The 15121-nt window shown below is 34.6% G+C and overlaps 2 protein-coding genes across 8 annotated transcripts; one reads left to right on the top strand and one right to left on the bottom strand.

The window, feature by feature from the left end:
- Positions 1-1128: 1128 nt before the first annotated feature.
- LOC108227724 (AP-3 complex subunit delta) lies at positions 1129-8541 on the bottom strand. Of its 7 annotated transcripts, none has more exons than XR_010284413.1 (4): positions 4101-4156; positions 3464-3548; positions 3175-3333; positions 1129-1901 (listed from the first exon to the last, which is right to left on the bottom strand). XR_010284413.1 is itself a non-coding variant. In XM_064079358.1 (4 exons), exon 1 carries the CDS (start codon positions 8432-8434, stop codon positions 5522-5524), a length of 2913 nt encoding a protein of 970 aa, XP_063935428.1. In that variant the 5' UTR covers positions 8435-8541; the 3' UTR covers positions 1129-1874; positions 3175-3333; positions 3464-3548; positions 5435-5521. The 7 variants fall into 7 exon arrangements, 6 of the variants coding, with proteins under 6 accessions (XP_063935428.1, XP_017258520.1, XP_063935426.1 ...); XM_064079358.1 differs by lacking the exon at positions 4101-4156 and adding an exon at positions 5435-8541 and having other exon boundaries at positions 1129-1874; XM_017403031.2 differs by lacking the exon at positions 4101-4156 and adding an exon at positions 5435-8541.
- Positions 8542-13485: 4944 nt separating this feature from the next.
- Positions 13486-14510, top strand: LOC108224787 (uncharacterized). Its single transcript, XM_017399508.2, has 2 exons — positions 13486-14075; positions 14239-14510. The coding sequence occupies exons 1-2, from the start codon at positions 13657-13659 to the stop codon at positions 14318-14320; spliced, it is 501 nt and encodes a 166-aa protein (XP_017254997.1). The 5' UTR covers positions 13486-13656; the 3' UTR covers positions 14321-14510.
- Positions 14511-15121: the final 611 nt, after the last annotated feature.

Here is a 15121-nt window from a genome sequence, read left to right on the forward strand (position 1 = left end):
CACCATACTCTCTTCTAAAAAAACCCAAGCCTTCTCTCTTTCTTCTTTTTTCCAGCCGCCGTCGGAGATTTCATCGATTTTCACTAATGAAAAGCTCCGAGTCAGTTTATTTCTCTTGATTTGTTCTCGTTTTTTCAATAATACTCCCCACTGGATCCGTTTCAAGATTTTAGATCTATTCGATTTTCAAGATTTTGATTTGATGGTAAATCAATTGAGATGAGTCAATGACAAATTAAGCGACTTTTATTCAATTTTAGCCATAGCCGAAGGTAGGGATCGTCTGAATTGATCCCACGAAAATGATATGAGTTCAAAATCTTTTGTTTTAGTGTTTTTTAACATATTTGTCTTATATGTCCTTTGTAATTGGTTATATATCAAGTTACTGAATTTTATGATTCGTTTATAACAAGATTTATAAGGCTTGTTGTATCTTTAGTTTTAATTATTGTGCCCTATCGAGGGAGTGCCATAGGTGATGGTTTTTTATCGTATATTGCAATTATGTTTGTCGTTTATTAACGATTATTTCATTTTAGATAACTTTGTTTTGGTGCCTAACATAATCTTTAATGCTTGATTCTTTCTTTCTTTACTCTTTTATTCTCCTTTTTATTTTTTTCCTTTTCACGGATTTTTGTCTTTCACGGGGGTTTTCGTTTCAGTGATTGAAGTTTTATTGGCTAAATTTTTGGGGCCATCTCTGCATGACATTTGGTTAGTCGGTAGACTTTTTTGAATGAAATTCCGCGGATTTTGCTTTTCCTTCTAGTGTTCCGTGGATTTTGCTTTTCTTTTCGAGCATTGTTTTTTCAGACATCAAAATTTTAATCTAATTTTTGTGGGGCTTTTCAATGTGTTCTTTGATTAGATGAAAGTTTTTCGTGTATGAAAGAAGCTCTCCGATCTTTTCGGTATTGTATTTCGGTACAATTCACTGACATGAAAGTCTTATTACAAAAAAAAAAAAAAAAAATGTTGCTTAGATGAGTGTCTAAAGTTGATTTTAATCTTGCAGGAACTTAATCCTGGAAACTGGTTGTCAGAGATTTATCCTATCTGAGGATTTTCAAACTGCAAATGAGCAACAGAAGATTTTCAAACTGCTAATGAGCAACAGAAGAATTGCAGTAGCAAAATTTGGTAGCTGTCAGACTTGTATTTGAACGTTCAGATCCCTAATTTCTCCCTAAGTTCTGTTGATCTTGTAGGCAAAACAAATGATTAGGCAGCAATCATGTAAATCATGATTTCAACTATCAACACTATTTGAATTATATGATGATCTTGTACAGCTCCTTTAAAGTATATGATGATCTTGTATAGAATCTAATTTCCTTGTCACACTAGGAATCCTTCCATCCCCTTCGTCTAATTTTACTACTGTCGGTCTACCCTTTACATAATTAGGCTTCTTCTTTGTGAAAAATGATTGCTCTGTAAGCTTAAGTAGATCTTCAGTAACATCATTGGCATTACCCTGCGTCTCCGGCTAATTAGCAGGGGGGTAAAAATCAAAAACCACATCCCAAGAAAGATAATATAACCCATGTCACTTCCGGTGTGCAGTAAGCAGAGACGTCGATTCCTTAGATAGCTCAGATTCATCTTTGTCATGGTTGTTAAGAGGGGAACACTGTCATGCTTATCAGAAGCAGGCCTTCCTAAGGAGAAAGAAGTCGACACTGGTAACTCTATATCACCGCATATCTTATCCAGGTTATTGAGATTCTCCTCGAGCAAAGGTCCGTCTGGTATAGGCCTTCTTGGGCAGTTAGAGAAATCGGCCCAAGATCCTCTGAGAAGGCATCATGCACCAGCTTGATAAAATCAGAAGCTTTTGATTCTCCCTTCTCAAAGTTTTCTCTCCCCTGGATAACAGAATTAGGTAATTCTCCCTGCATCAGCTCAATCAAACCAAGAACGTTGAAAATATGTCATGACACTGCAAGCACTAATACAACAATGCTTAATCAGTCTACCATAGCTACAAGAGTGCAGCTAGAAGGTATTCATAATAAAAGAAACCTACATAGCCGGTGTAGCTTTAAGTTTTAAAAATAATAGATAATTTATATTAAATAACTACCAATTAAGTACCTGTCAAGAAAAAACTACCAATTAAGTAATTTCTAGCTACTATACAAGTATTTGTAACTACCAAAGAAGACCTGACTAGTTATAGTCTTGCACAGAGCACAGTTATTTATAAACTAATTGTATTTAAGGTTTCTACCAACTCCATTGACTACTGCAACTTAATATACTATAACTGTAGTATACTATACTATATAGCAACTTGATGTTTCAGTTATCTCAAGACTGAAAGATAAATTTAGATTCTTTACCTATCAGTTATAAGTACATTAAATATTCTACTGTTATTACTTCCCACTTTTCTGCAATATATTAACGGTTTATTCCGGTCTATCAAAAAATATCGGTGGATATATAGTGTGTTTATTGTTTTCTAGATTAGATGTATGGTGATCCCTTTGTAAGTGTTTAAAGATTTTTGGTTTAACTTCCAATTATTTAGAATTGATATATTCATAGTCTTAGGAAAAAAGATTATAACTCTGGTCTCTGGATACTGGTCCGTACGACAGACAAAGAAACTACTTTAAGAACGATGCTGGTGTACTAGAGTAAGGTAGCCAATCTACAGGAGTTGCTCCCGGCTATTATAAAATTTATTAACATCAGTACTTTACAACAAAGTATAGTATGTGATGTATATTGGTTAATATCTATATTCTATATGGATCTGAAAATAATGACACCACATTTACAGAACAATTATTGAGAAAAGCTGGTCAACTATTCTTTCTTATTATCTTGGCTATCCTCAAGACTAGTAATAAATACTCCCTCCATATCATATTATGTGTCCTCTTTTGACTATTAGACGGTCAATAGGACCAAACTTTGACCATTAATTAAAGAAAATTTATTAATTATTTAAAAATCTGAAAAATGGATTTTGAATGGGATTAAATATATTTTCAAAGTAAGTATTCTAATCTTTTTAAGTCGGATAATATGTGTAATTTGCGGTCAAAATCTAGTCAATTTGACTCTTGAATAGTCAAAACAAGACACAAAATATGAGATGGAGTAATAATTAAAACAAACTACTTTGACTATTTACATATAGCTTGGTATTATTACCTTTTTCTTGATATCCTGTGATTGAAACAAAAACACCAACTGATGCATCCTGTTCTGTGATATATCTTGGTATGGTTTCATCGTTTTGCGTATTTTGTTATATTTTGGAGCACTGCAGAAGCTCTGTTGTTACCCCCAAAGTTTAAATGGTCAGAGTACCTGTAAGAAAGAACTGCTTAAAAAATGCCATTCTCCATGAGGAAGCAAATTCTTAGTTCGATCTCAACATATGAGCCTGTGAAAAAAATTCATCTCATAATTTTTACATCCATATCCATCTTTGTAATACCTTCTATACATGAAACTGACCCGCATCTGTTCAAGTCTTCAAGAAGTTGATCCTTTGATCATTTCACCCAGTCCCATTGGACAGTCTGCAAGAATGTTCTAACAACAATTAGAAGACTACATTTCACTTCAAAGGTAGTGGCATTCTAAAAGAAAAAATGTGTAATCAAATGTGGTTCAATGTTTGATTGATTATCCATAGTTTGCCAAAAATTTAAAGACCATATAACTGCCTATTTGCCACAATCTTGTGAACTTTTTGGGAGTTCCATGCAATTTTGTGGTTATTGTCATATAGCAACATATACAATTTCATATTTACATATGCATATACTGCTGTAGAAATAGAAGAGGTGCTAGCATGGCTGAGTAGGACACTATATCAGAGGCGTCGTGTCTGCAAACTTTAAACAAGCATAATTATAATTGCCTCGCGGGATCAACAGAAAATGACAAAAAATGTACACGATGTGTTATCTTGAAACCAGTAATACATCTCGGAACTTGTACAACATATTAACATGTATATTACCTATTGCACAAAAATCTTATAATCAAAACAATTTTTTGTCCAAACAACTAAATAGATAAATGAAACAGATACTAAATTAGAATGTAATTATTACAGAAGAACTAACCTGAGCTTAAACAAAATGATTCATGAAGCAGTGTCGTTCAACAGTTTCTGAGCTGCGAAATGATGCTTTGATTACCCACACGGGTCTCCAGTTTATCATTAAATTTTATTAAATATAAGTATCAAGCTCAGACTTGTACATGTTAATAGTATTTTCTTATGATTCATAACTTACATATGCGGTTTTCCCTTACCATTTATATTGCTTGATAATTTGGCAGGCAGTGTAAATAAATAACCCTACAATACAGGTCTCTCCAAATCTTTCACCATATTTCAATTTAAGAAATTTGTTTGTTACTAAACGATGTGACATACTTTAAAGGAAGATTTGCTCCATCAGCTTTATATTTTACTATAAGACCTTTATGATGATCCCTTCTGTACTTGGAAGTATAGAGTCCTTTTATAACGTTGATTTTCGATTCTTGCACCAAGCCTCGTCAGAATGAATGGATGACCGTTATGGCAATAATCATAAGATGACATGTTATTCTATGTGAAGCGTCATTTCAGAAGCTATCGCAAACTATCAGTTCATTTTCAGAATATTTTATGTTGCCTAAAATTAAAAAATCTTGACATTCTTGTAAAGTTAATTAGGGATCTCTTTCAACATTCAACTTAAGCACCAATGTTTAAGGCTTATATTAAAACTTTAAAATAATGTTGAGTAAATATTTAAATAATGATAATTAAGTACGATAATGAGATAATTGATAACTCATCCATTAATGCTCTCATTCATCCCCCGATTATCCAGTAAATTGCTGCTATAAGGTCCCTTAACCATCTAGACCTACTGATTCCAGAATATTGATTAATAGGTAAATTAGTGTTAAAAAATTCATTTTTTATTACTGATTTGTGTTTAGACGTAAACTAAAGTTTTTATCTTTTCTCTTCATCCTTTTCTTCCCCATAAAAAAGTTAAAATTAACTGTCCACTAATGAGCCCAATTATTGGATTAATTTGGGAAGAGGAGAGGGGGGAGTAGAGAAGTATAAAATACTAAAAAGTCACATCAATATATTTAGTAACCCTGCAAAAGCTGTAGGCAAGATTAGAAATTATAAAGAAAAAGTTAACCCTTGAGCTACCAGGCAATTGTATCCGTGTCATCTCCGAGTTCCAAATTTAAATTCTATGGAAGGACAAACTATGTACATGATGTGTTCAATAAAATTTACATTTATCAATTGAAAATCAGGACTTACATAACATGTAAAGACCTATCACGGAGAAAGCTTTGAATCAAAACAATTCTTACAAAAACAAGCAAAGAATAGAAAAAGAACAGAAGACTGGGTATATCATGTTACAGAAGAACTGACCTCTGAATTCAAACACAATGATTTAACAAGCAAAGTAATTCAACTTTTGTCTGAAGCTGCTCAAATGATCTTTTCCAGTATTTGACACTATAGAAGGAAATCAGGTATTACAGGTGTTTGTGCAACCACTTTTAGGTCTCCATCCGCTCTATGTCGAGCCTTGTTCCTTGTGTGGTGGTGACCACTCGTCTGCTTATCTTCTAGACCATTCTTATCTCTGTCCTCGGCAGTCTTAACTGAACTCCGATGCTTTCTCTCTTTATGCTTTTTATTTCTTTTTGGTCTTGAAGAATCAAGCTCAGACTTATCCACAGTAGTATGCTCATTCAATTCAATACTTTGACCAATATGTAATTTCTCCTTCCCCTTTGAATTGCTTGATAGCTTGTCAGATGGTTTTACTTGTGATGAGTACGGGTTGGTATCATTACCCAAAAGAACATCTTGTACAGCTCCAGATATTGCAGTATTTGCAGAATCTAATTTCTTTGTGACACTAGGAATTCTTCCATCCGCTTCATCTAATTTTACTACTGTCGGTCTAGCCTTTACATGATTAGGCTTCTTCTTTGGAAAAAATGATTGCTCTGTAAGCTTAACTAGATCTTCAGTAACATCATTAGCATTACCCTGTGTCTCCGGCTCATTAGCAAGGGGGTAATAATCAGAAACCACTTCCTTCTTATCCGAAGAAAGATAATATAACCCATGTCGCTTTCGGTGTTCAGTAAGCAGAGACGTTGATTCCTTAGATAGCTCGGATTCATCTTTGTCATGGTTGTTAAAGAGGGGAACACTATCATGCTTATCGGAAACAGGCCTTCCTAAGGAGAAAGAAGTCGACACTGGTAACTCTATATCACCGCATATCTTATCCAGGTTGTTGAGATTCTCCTCGAGCAAAAGTCCATCTGGTATAGGTACCCTTTCTTGGGCACTAAGGGAAATCGGCCCAAGATCTTCTGAGAAGGCATCATGCACCAGCTTGATAAAATCAGAAGCTTTTGATTCTCCCTTCTCAAAGTTTTCTCCCCCCTGGATAACAGAATTAGGTAATTCTCCCTGCATCAGCTCAATCAAACCAAGAATGTTGCAAACTCTCTCTTGTATTTCCACCTCGTGACTTCCGGATAATGGACGCAAAGCTGTTTCAACAAGAGATAATAAGTTTTTAATAGATTCTTCAGTGAAAAGGCCTTTCTTCAAAGGCAACGTGCTCTGTTCTTGAGCAACATTTGTATCAAGAACATTCTCTATGGAAGATGCTCCTTCTGCCAGATTTAAAACCCTTTGCTCATATATTTGATCATCATTTAGTGCAGATGAATTAGAAGTTTCCAGGATTTCACTTTCTGAAAGTAAATATGGTTCCCCGGCATCAGAATCTACCCAAGAGGATGCACTTTCATTTGGCAAGAGATAAGAATGAAGGCAGAAGGACAAAACTTTAAATGCAGAATGAATATAGACAGCTCTTATCGATGCTGGCAAAAGATTTGTGCGTGGCTGTAAAAGTGCGTCCATAACTTCAAATGGATTTTTAGTGAACTGAACATGCTCCCCACATAACCAAGCAGCTGCAGATAATATTCTATGAATGAAAGGATTTCCAAGTAAAGCGGGATCAATAAGTAGATCCCGGCCAACACGAACAAGTTCTGGTCTAACATCTCTGACCCTCATACCAATATCTATTAATTGATTCTCAATTTCCTCTCCCTTTTGACAATGCTGAATCCTAGCCATTTCCCCGAGCAGAGATATATACCAATCAAAATCAATAATTAACTCATACACATTGCTACCACAAGTCGATAAAATGGCTGCAAGAATCTCATTACAAAACTCAGGATCAGATTTTATAGCATAACTAATCAGAACCTTGCATATCTCCGTCACATTATCTTCTGAAACCATAGCCATGACGAGCCTCAAAGCCTCTGATTTAATATTCACATCCGCATCACTCAAAGACTTAATCACAGCATCTTTATTCTCCACCACCGCCCACAAACACTTCCTCGAAACAATCGACAACCCTTGCAAACCTAAATACTTAAGATTTGGGTCATCATCAACCAAAAACTCCCGAATCTTCTCAACCGCAAGTCTCAAAGCGTAATCAAACTCACTCAAACAACTAACAATAGTCCTAACACACTCAAACACAACCGACTTAGCCCCCGTCCTCCTTAAATGCTCACAAACCGGATCAACCAACTTCTTCCCTAACCTAGGTTCCAACTCCGCCAACTTCCCAAACACCTTCAAAACCTTAATCAAAACCCAATTATTTCTACAATCAACCAAAATTTTATAAAACTCAGGTGCCAACGGCAAACACAACCTCGGCTCCCTCATCGCTAGCTCACAAAACACGCCCACACTCGCACTTACACACCCCACATCCCCATTCTCCAAATTCTCCACCAACCTCTTAAAACAAACCTTAATACCATCTGGGTAAACCTCAAAAACCCTCAACAAGGTCACAATCGCTTTCTTTCGCACAAAACTCTTACTACTACTAATCAACACAAACACATTATCAATTAAATTAACAGCAAGTTCTTGATTAATCACAAACCCAATAGTTTCAAGAGCCAAACTAACCTCAAACTCACATGGGCTTCCAAGATCCTTCCTCAATTGATTAACTAGCAGCAAAAGAACCTCAGTATTTGAGTTAAACGATATCGAAACTGCTAAATACCCCACCTTTTTGTGCCCAAAAAAGGGTGAAGAAGTGAGCTCAATGGCATGAAAAGAAGCCCAATTCGACATGTTAATCCCATACAGAGAGTGCAGATAAGTTAGCTTCTGAAGGGCTATTGACTTTGTATTGAGATCAGTTGATTTGATCTCTTTCTTGATTTCTTCAATGTTTTTTGAGATGAAATTTGACGTGGGTGTGCCAGGGAGGTGGAGACGGAGGCCCTTGATGAGATCTTCAAGGGATCGTTGGAAAAGAGTGTCCATTAGTGATGGGCTTGATAGCATGTTTGTGTGTGAAAATTGAGTGTGTTTTGAGTGTGTGAAAATGGGGTTTAATTGGGGAAGATGATGACTTGAAGTGTTCTTTGTTTATTTAGGAGTATAATAAGGCTTCGCTGGGTGTGTATACTGCTAACCGAGTGAGCTAAACCGGACCAAAAATCTAAACCCGAACCCAAATCATAAAAAAACCGAGCAAAATCGCGCTATTGAAAACAGAACCAATTAATAACCGAACCGAATAAAAATCGAACCAATAATATGGTTGCAGTTTGGTTTTAAATTTTTTTAAACCGAATAGAAATAGAACCAAACCAAATAAAATTAATTATATATATTTTTAAATTATATATATATATATATATATATATATTTATATTTTAATTTGATTTTATACAATTTTTTTGTAATTTGTTATACATGGCCCAATTATATGTATTATTGTTTTATGCATTTTAGGTGATTTTATTGAAACAGTGTAGTAATCTGGGCAAATTCCAGATGATATCAACTATTTTGTGGCCTTGCAAAATTTGTAAGTAAATAATTAGTGTTCTCTGCTTTGTGTTTACTGTTAGTAGAATGAATTATACAGTGACATATCATTATTAGTATCAAAGCTAAATCAATTGAAGAATCAGTATGTTTGTTTTCACTTACTCAGCTCTTATAGCTTTAGGTCTAAATTATTTGTCACCTTTAGTTTTCTACGTATTTGTTGGTTTTATATTGTTAATATATTTTTTATTATTTGATTTTAAAACCGAAATCGCGCCATTTCAAACCGAAACCGAATTAAGAATACCGAACCGTTGTGAATTTTTACTGACACCCGTTGAAGATACTCATCTCCAAGTCGAAGTTCGAATTAAGTTCTTCAACAATGCTATAAGGTCAGTATTGCTGTAGAGTTACATATATGATGTTGATTGTATATATGTTTTTATCTCATATTCTTAGCTTACATCTCTTGTATTTTTTTTCATTTTTCCAGATCTATGGAATGTACTGGTATTGCAGCTGATAAGTTATGCATCCTCCTAACCTACGAAGATATTTTGTCGAATAAACTAGTAATCTATGAATAAACTGATATGGTCTGTTGTCGTAGATTTTCTTGAAATGCTTTGTTTTGTTTCTGAAGTAACTGTCTTAATTTGTTACAGAAACTTCCTACGAAATTCTGCTCGAAATACAGTAATCTATTACATGATGACATGGAACTGAAATTGCGTAATGGCTATATTCTACCCGTTGAAATTGATTTAGTCAATTGCCTTATGAAGGGGGTTTTATGGTTTTTCAAGCATTTTGAGTTGAAGAGGGCCCCGCGGGGGGGGGGGGGGGGGGGGGGGGGGTTCTTCTGTTTGAGGACTTTGGACGTTGTAAGTTCGACGTTTATATAATTGGTACCAACGGGTCAGAAATTCGATACCCACGTATAGCACATTGTCTTCAACAATGTTTACCTGGAATAGGTCAGTATAGCATTTCTTTTAAATTTATGATTACTGTTACTCATATACGAAGCTGAATATGTTTCCTCTTCGTGTAAATTGTAGTTATGCTGGTTGGAGGTTTGTCAGGGCTTGTGTTGATGTTGACGCAATTATTGATAACATTGTAAGTTATGTCCATGCATGAGTAATATGACCAATTATATGGATATAGGGAATAATTTTAATTTGTAGGATCCTCTTGCTGGCTTCATTGATCGTTGCGGTTTTGCTTTGCCATAGAGCATTATATGTGTTCTGAGTAATGAAAAGAGATTAGTTCGTTCTTATAATTCAGAGACCTGCCGGTTGAGAGGTCTAAGTTCTATGTTTCAGATATTAGGAATAGATAGTTTGAATGTTGTAAGTAACTTTTTATTTACCTATGATGGGACGAAAATTATTTCGATCTCTGCAAGTAACTTTTTATTTACCTATGATGGGACGAAAATTATTTCGATCTCTGCATTTGTATTTGTTTTTTTTCTACAGGAAATCTCCAATGATGTTAAGGACTTGTGTCTGCATTGGCAGACCTTCCAGTGCATTAATGTTTATTTAGGAAGTTGCTGTTGGAGGATTCTAATATGCAGAAGGGACGACCACTACTGTTCCCCTATCAAAGATGGATGGCAAAAACTCTGTGATGGTCTGGGGTTGAATGTTGGGAATGTTTGTGTTTTTCAATGCCAAACACAATCTTAATTACGACCACTTTAGAATTCGAGTTTTAGAATATGATGATGAGGACTAATATGTGATATTGCTGGTTAGATTATAAGTACTATGTTGATTTCAGATTCCTAGTATTTGAAGGACAGATTGATTTTTAGATCTTATGTTTCCGAACAAACATATATGCTTGTGTGTGTTGTTTGGTAGTTTAACTTATGAAGTGTATGAATAATTGTGGATGTTATTTTCAGACTTAGATTTTCTTGGAAGCTTGTTTTACACTTTTACCGTCTGTTTGTTTTGAATACAGTTGAATCTTGCCTAATGTGGTTCTATGATTCAAACATAAATAAGCTTAAATGTGTAGAATTTCAACTGAAAACTATCATGAATGCATTCAGCTTGACTGTTTTAAAATAAATTCATGCAATGAGAATATTTTATGCAGAATTCATCCTCTATTTTAAATCAACCTATTCAAGTTTGAATACAAAATTGTTTTGTATAATTTTTTAAAAAGCTTCATAAATATTTTTTGAATTTGTTTTTAAATTTATTTTCGAAAATGAGGATTTAATGATTTCAAATTATTATACTGGAAAGTTTCGTAAAAGAAACAATATACTAAACTATATTATACTAATCATAACTTTTTCTGAATAAATAAAATTTAGAAGTGATGAAAGTAGTATTATATTTCTTCTGCTTGCTCCCTAACTAAAGCTGAATTGAGTTAAATCAGTACTCAGTGCAGAGGCGTTATTTGACAGTAGCTCCTTCATATTTCATTCAACTCTCTTCTGAGATATTTAGGATTTGGAGAGATTCGAGTTTTTCTATTTTCGAAGGTATGACACATCATAGCCCATAATTGTTTTTTCTTGTTTGTTTGATGTGTTGCATGTAACTCATGTAAGATTTTGGTTTTTGCAATTTGTATAGCTATGAAATCATCAGGGGCGATTGAACAAAAGTTTATCAAATTCTTCACAAATGCTGAGACTAACTCGGATGAACTGGTTAGTGATAATTTTCTTCGCTATTTTAATAAAGTATGTTCACATATTTTAAACCCTTTTGTTGCAAAAATTTCCCAAAAAGATTGTGAGCAAATATGGTAAGCGCTTAACGCCATGTTTCCTCTTGAAGTTCCGTAAAGATTATGAGATTCCTGTGGACTTGAATGATGATAAATGGACAATTGTTGGTATTTAGGCATTGTATGAGGATTTTGCTTTAAAAGGGGGGGAAATGTTGGTTTCTGAGTTTAATAGATCTACTGATTTCAATGTGTACGTAATTGGTACTAATCTGACAGAGATTCGGTACCCAAATATTGTTCATTGTATGCAGAAGAAGCGCCCTAGAGTTGGTAATAAAATATTCTCTTGTTTGAAATATTAATGAATTTTGTCGATTATTGAAAAAATGTTAAAGTTAATCATGTTTATCAAATTTATTTTAGTGTCTATGCGCAACGGTGGTTTGAAGTTTGTGACTTTTGTGAAGGAGGACAGTCCCCTGGCAGAAGACTATGTAAGTAGATTTTACGATAAATTAGTTGAGTTATAGTTAAAAGTTCTTATTGTACACTCAGCCCTGCATTATATGTAATTGTTTGCGGTTATCACTATGGATGAAAGTAATTTTTCCTGTAGAAGGCTCCAGCTTCTTTTAAAAGGGCATGTCCACTTGTTCGTGGGTAGTGGGTATCAGAATTTTGTGTTTAGTAATGGAAAGAAGATAGAAGGAGGTTACACTCATGATTCTGGAAAGTTTTATGACCTTAGGAAGTTCTGCCTAATCTTAAGTATTGAAGATTTCAGCCGGTTTAACCTTATTCTGTTAACTTATGAGGAAATTGGTGTCACTATCATATCTGTTTTTGGCGACAATTTTGTTGAGGTTATGTTTCTTGGGATACTTCTATCACCTGGTAAATTACTTTTGAAATTTGAAGTAAATTTCTTTAGTGATTTATAATTATTATTATCTCCTAGCATTTTTTGAAATTTTACTGATTAGGTTGAAACTCACATAACCCCACTGTACATGGACGTATTGAGATAAATGTCAAGTCTTGTCACATGTACAAATATTTGTATGGGGTGGTAAGAACATTAGTTTTTTACCCTTTTTATTGTAAGTGTTCCGTTGTCAAATGATTAGAGAAAATATCGTATTATGATTTGTATTCTTCTTTTGATAGGATATTTCTAGAGAGTTTGAGGAAAATTACCATTTTCTGGAGGAAGAGAGATTACATAAATGTTTATTCAGGTGACAGAACTTGAAAGTTTCAAGTGAGAACTCGAAAAAGCCAATTTCACCGTTGTGAAATTCTGAATGGTTGGATCCAGTCCAGAGAAGATCTTGACTTTTACAGTTGAAGATATGGTGGTTCTCGAATGCACAAATAATTCCCGTCATCATTTTTTCGTGCAGGCATACAATATGCAGATGCCTAATCCAATACTCCGTGTTGGACCTTGTTTCTTAAACTATTCTTTTGTTTGAATTATTTATCGTGAATCTTTTTTTTCCTAGTGGGATGTTTTTCTAAAAATTTGGTGGTAACTGCTTAGAAAATGCATTTCGAACATATTGACCGGTTGAATTTTTCATGTTATCATAATCTAATTTGGTAGATCACAGTAATGCATTGTGAAGATGGTTTCAAATTGCACTGCCATATAGCACATATCTGCAATGAATGTACAAAAAACTTTTTCATAAACTTCTCAAAATATAGAATTATATTTGAAATAGAAAAACGAGTATATTTTTCAAAAGAACTCTAAAAAATTTCCTTAACAATGGTATATTAATAAATTTCTTCAGATTTTTATATATCACAAATATATCATAGATAAATTTGCCGCGTCATCTAATTATAAATTATAAAACGGATTGGATTTAAACAAACTTTGCAGCTATGCTTTGCTTCCCCTCGTAGGATTTACCGAGGAATGTTCTTGCCCCTATATATATATTCATCAGCAACCAAAGCATTTGATCATGCAAATCATAATCTAAAGACCCAATACAATTTTCGATATGTGGCTGATGGATACGTGCAACGCAAGCTCCCCATGGACAGAGCAAGAAATAGAGAAATCTGAGAAGATACCAATGGAGAAAACAGTGTTTGTCTCCTCAATAGCTCCTCTGCATGACTTCAAACTGCCCGGTCCGGGGTGGAACACTCGAAAAGTCCTGGAAACTAGGCCTGACGTCAAGAAGGTTCAGGTTTCCAGGCCCTGCCTCAGGGTGAAACAGAGCACAAGGCAGACGATGAATAAGGGATGTCAAGTGAGGAGAAGGGAGGGCTTGTTCTCGATGTCGTTGAGTAAAGAAGAAATTGTTGAGGATTTTGTTCGTGTCACGGGCAGGGTTCCTCAGGGGAAGAAGAAAGTGAAGAAGACGTTTACAGATGCCAAGGAAAAGCAGAAATACCTTGATTATCTGCAGTACAAGTTGATGACTACTCATCTATTATTATTTTTGTGTGTTTTTTCAGAGTGTGTTTTATTATTGTTAATTGGATTAGTCCATGTTTATAGTGGAAATTATTCTTGATTTTGTTGTGTTATAATAATGCTTAGATGTGTGTCTAAAGCTTTTTTTTTAATCTTGCAGGAACTTAATCCTGGAAATTGGTTGTCAGAGATTTATCATGTCTGAGGATTTTCAAACTGCGGATGAACAATGGAGGAATTGAATTTGCGAGATTGGTAGATGTCGATTTATATTTGAACATATAGGTTCTGTTGATCTTGTAAGAAAAACAAATGATTAGGCAACAATTATGTAAATCATGATTTCAACTATGAACACTGTTTGAAATATATGATAATATGTCTTATGTTCTTGTGAGAAACTTACAGAGTTATGTTACATCAGTTTGCTGCCAGTCGATTTGGTTTTGGTTTTGGTTTTCGCCTTCAAGTTCTTGTAAACTTATCTTCAGTAAAAAAGTTTAGTTACAACACCAGACTTGTGTACATTCTTCTCCCTTGGATTCTTTCATGCACCTTATGGTTTTTGAGCTCCATTCTAATCCTGTTTAAGGGATTGATTTTTACCGGCTTTGCAGAGCATTTCAAAACAGACATCAGTCTGTTGCAATACAGTGTTACAGAGCTTTTGCATAGACTTGGGTCACACGATGATTCAGACGAATGGGAGGTCCAATTGTTCATTCGAATGGATTTGGTCATATGCTAACAGCAATTCTACAAGTCATGGCTTTAACCGAATCTGAAGTGTGGCCAACACTTAAGAAGTTATACAAGACTATTCATACTCAGAAACCATCGAATTATCAGAAATGGTTTTCTGTTTTCTGCTCTTTCATATTGTTGAGAATGCCACTGAAGGTCGTACTCAAATGTTTACTTGTCATCCGAACTATGAAACAAACTCCTTTATGAAGATAAGTTCTTACGAAGATAAAAGAACGACTGCAGGGTGATTGATACTTCTCCAGAACTCCCTGAACACTTCTGTAACTTCTATCTCC

The sequence above is a fragment of the Daucus carota genome, chromosome 6 (assembly GCF_001625215.2).
Source record: "Daucus carota subsp. sativus chromosome 6, DH1 v3.0, whole genome shotgun sequence".
Taxonomy (NCBI): Eukaryota; Viridiplantae; Streptophyta; class Magnoliopsida; order Apiales; family Apiaceae; genus Daucus; species Daucus carota.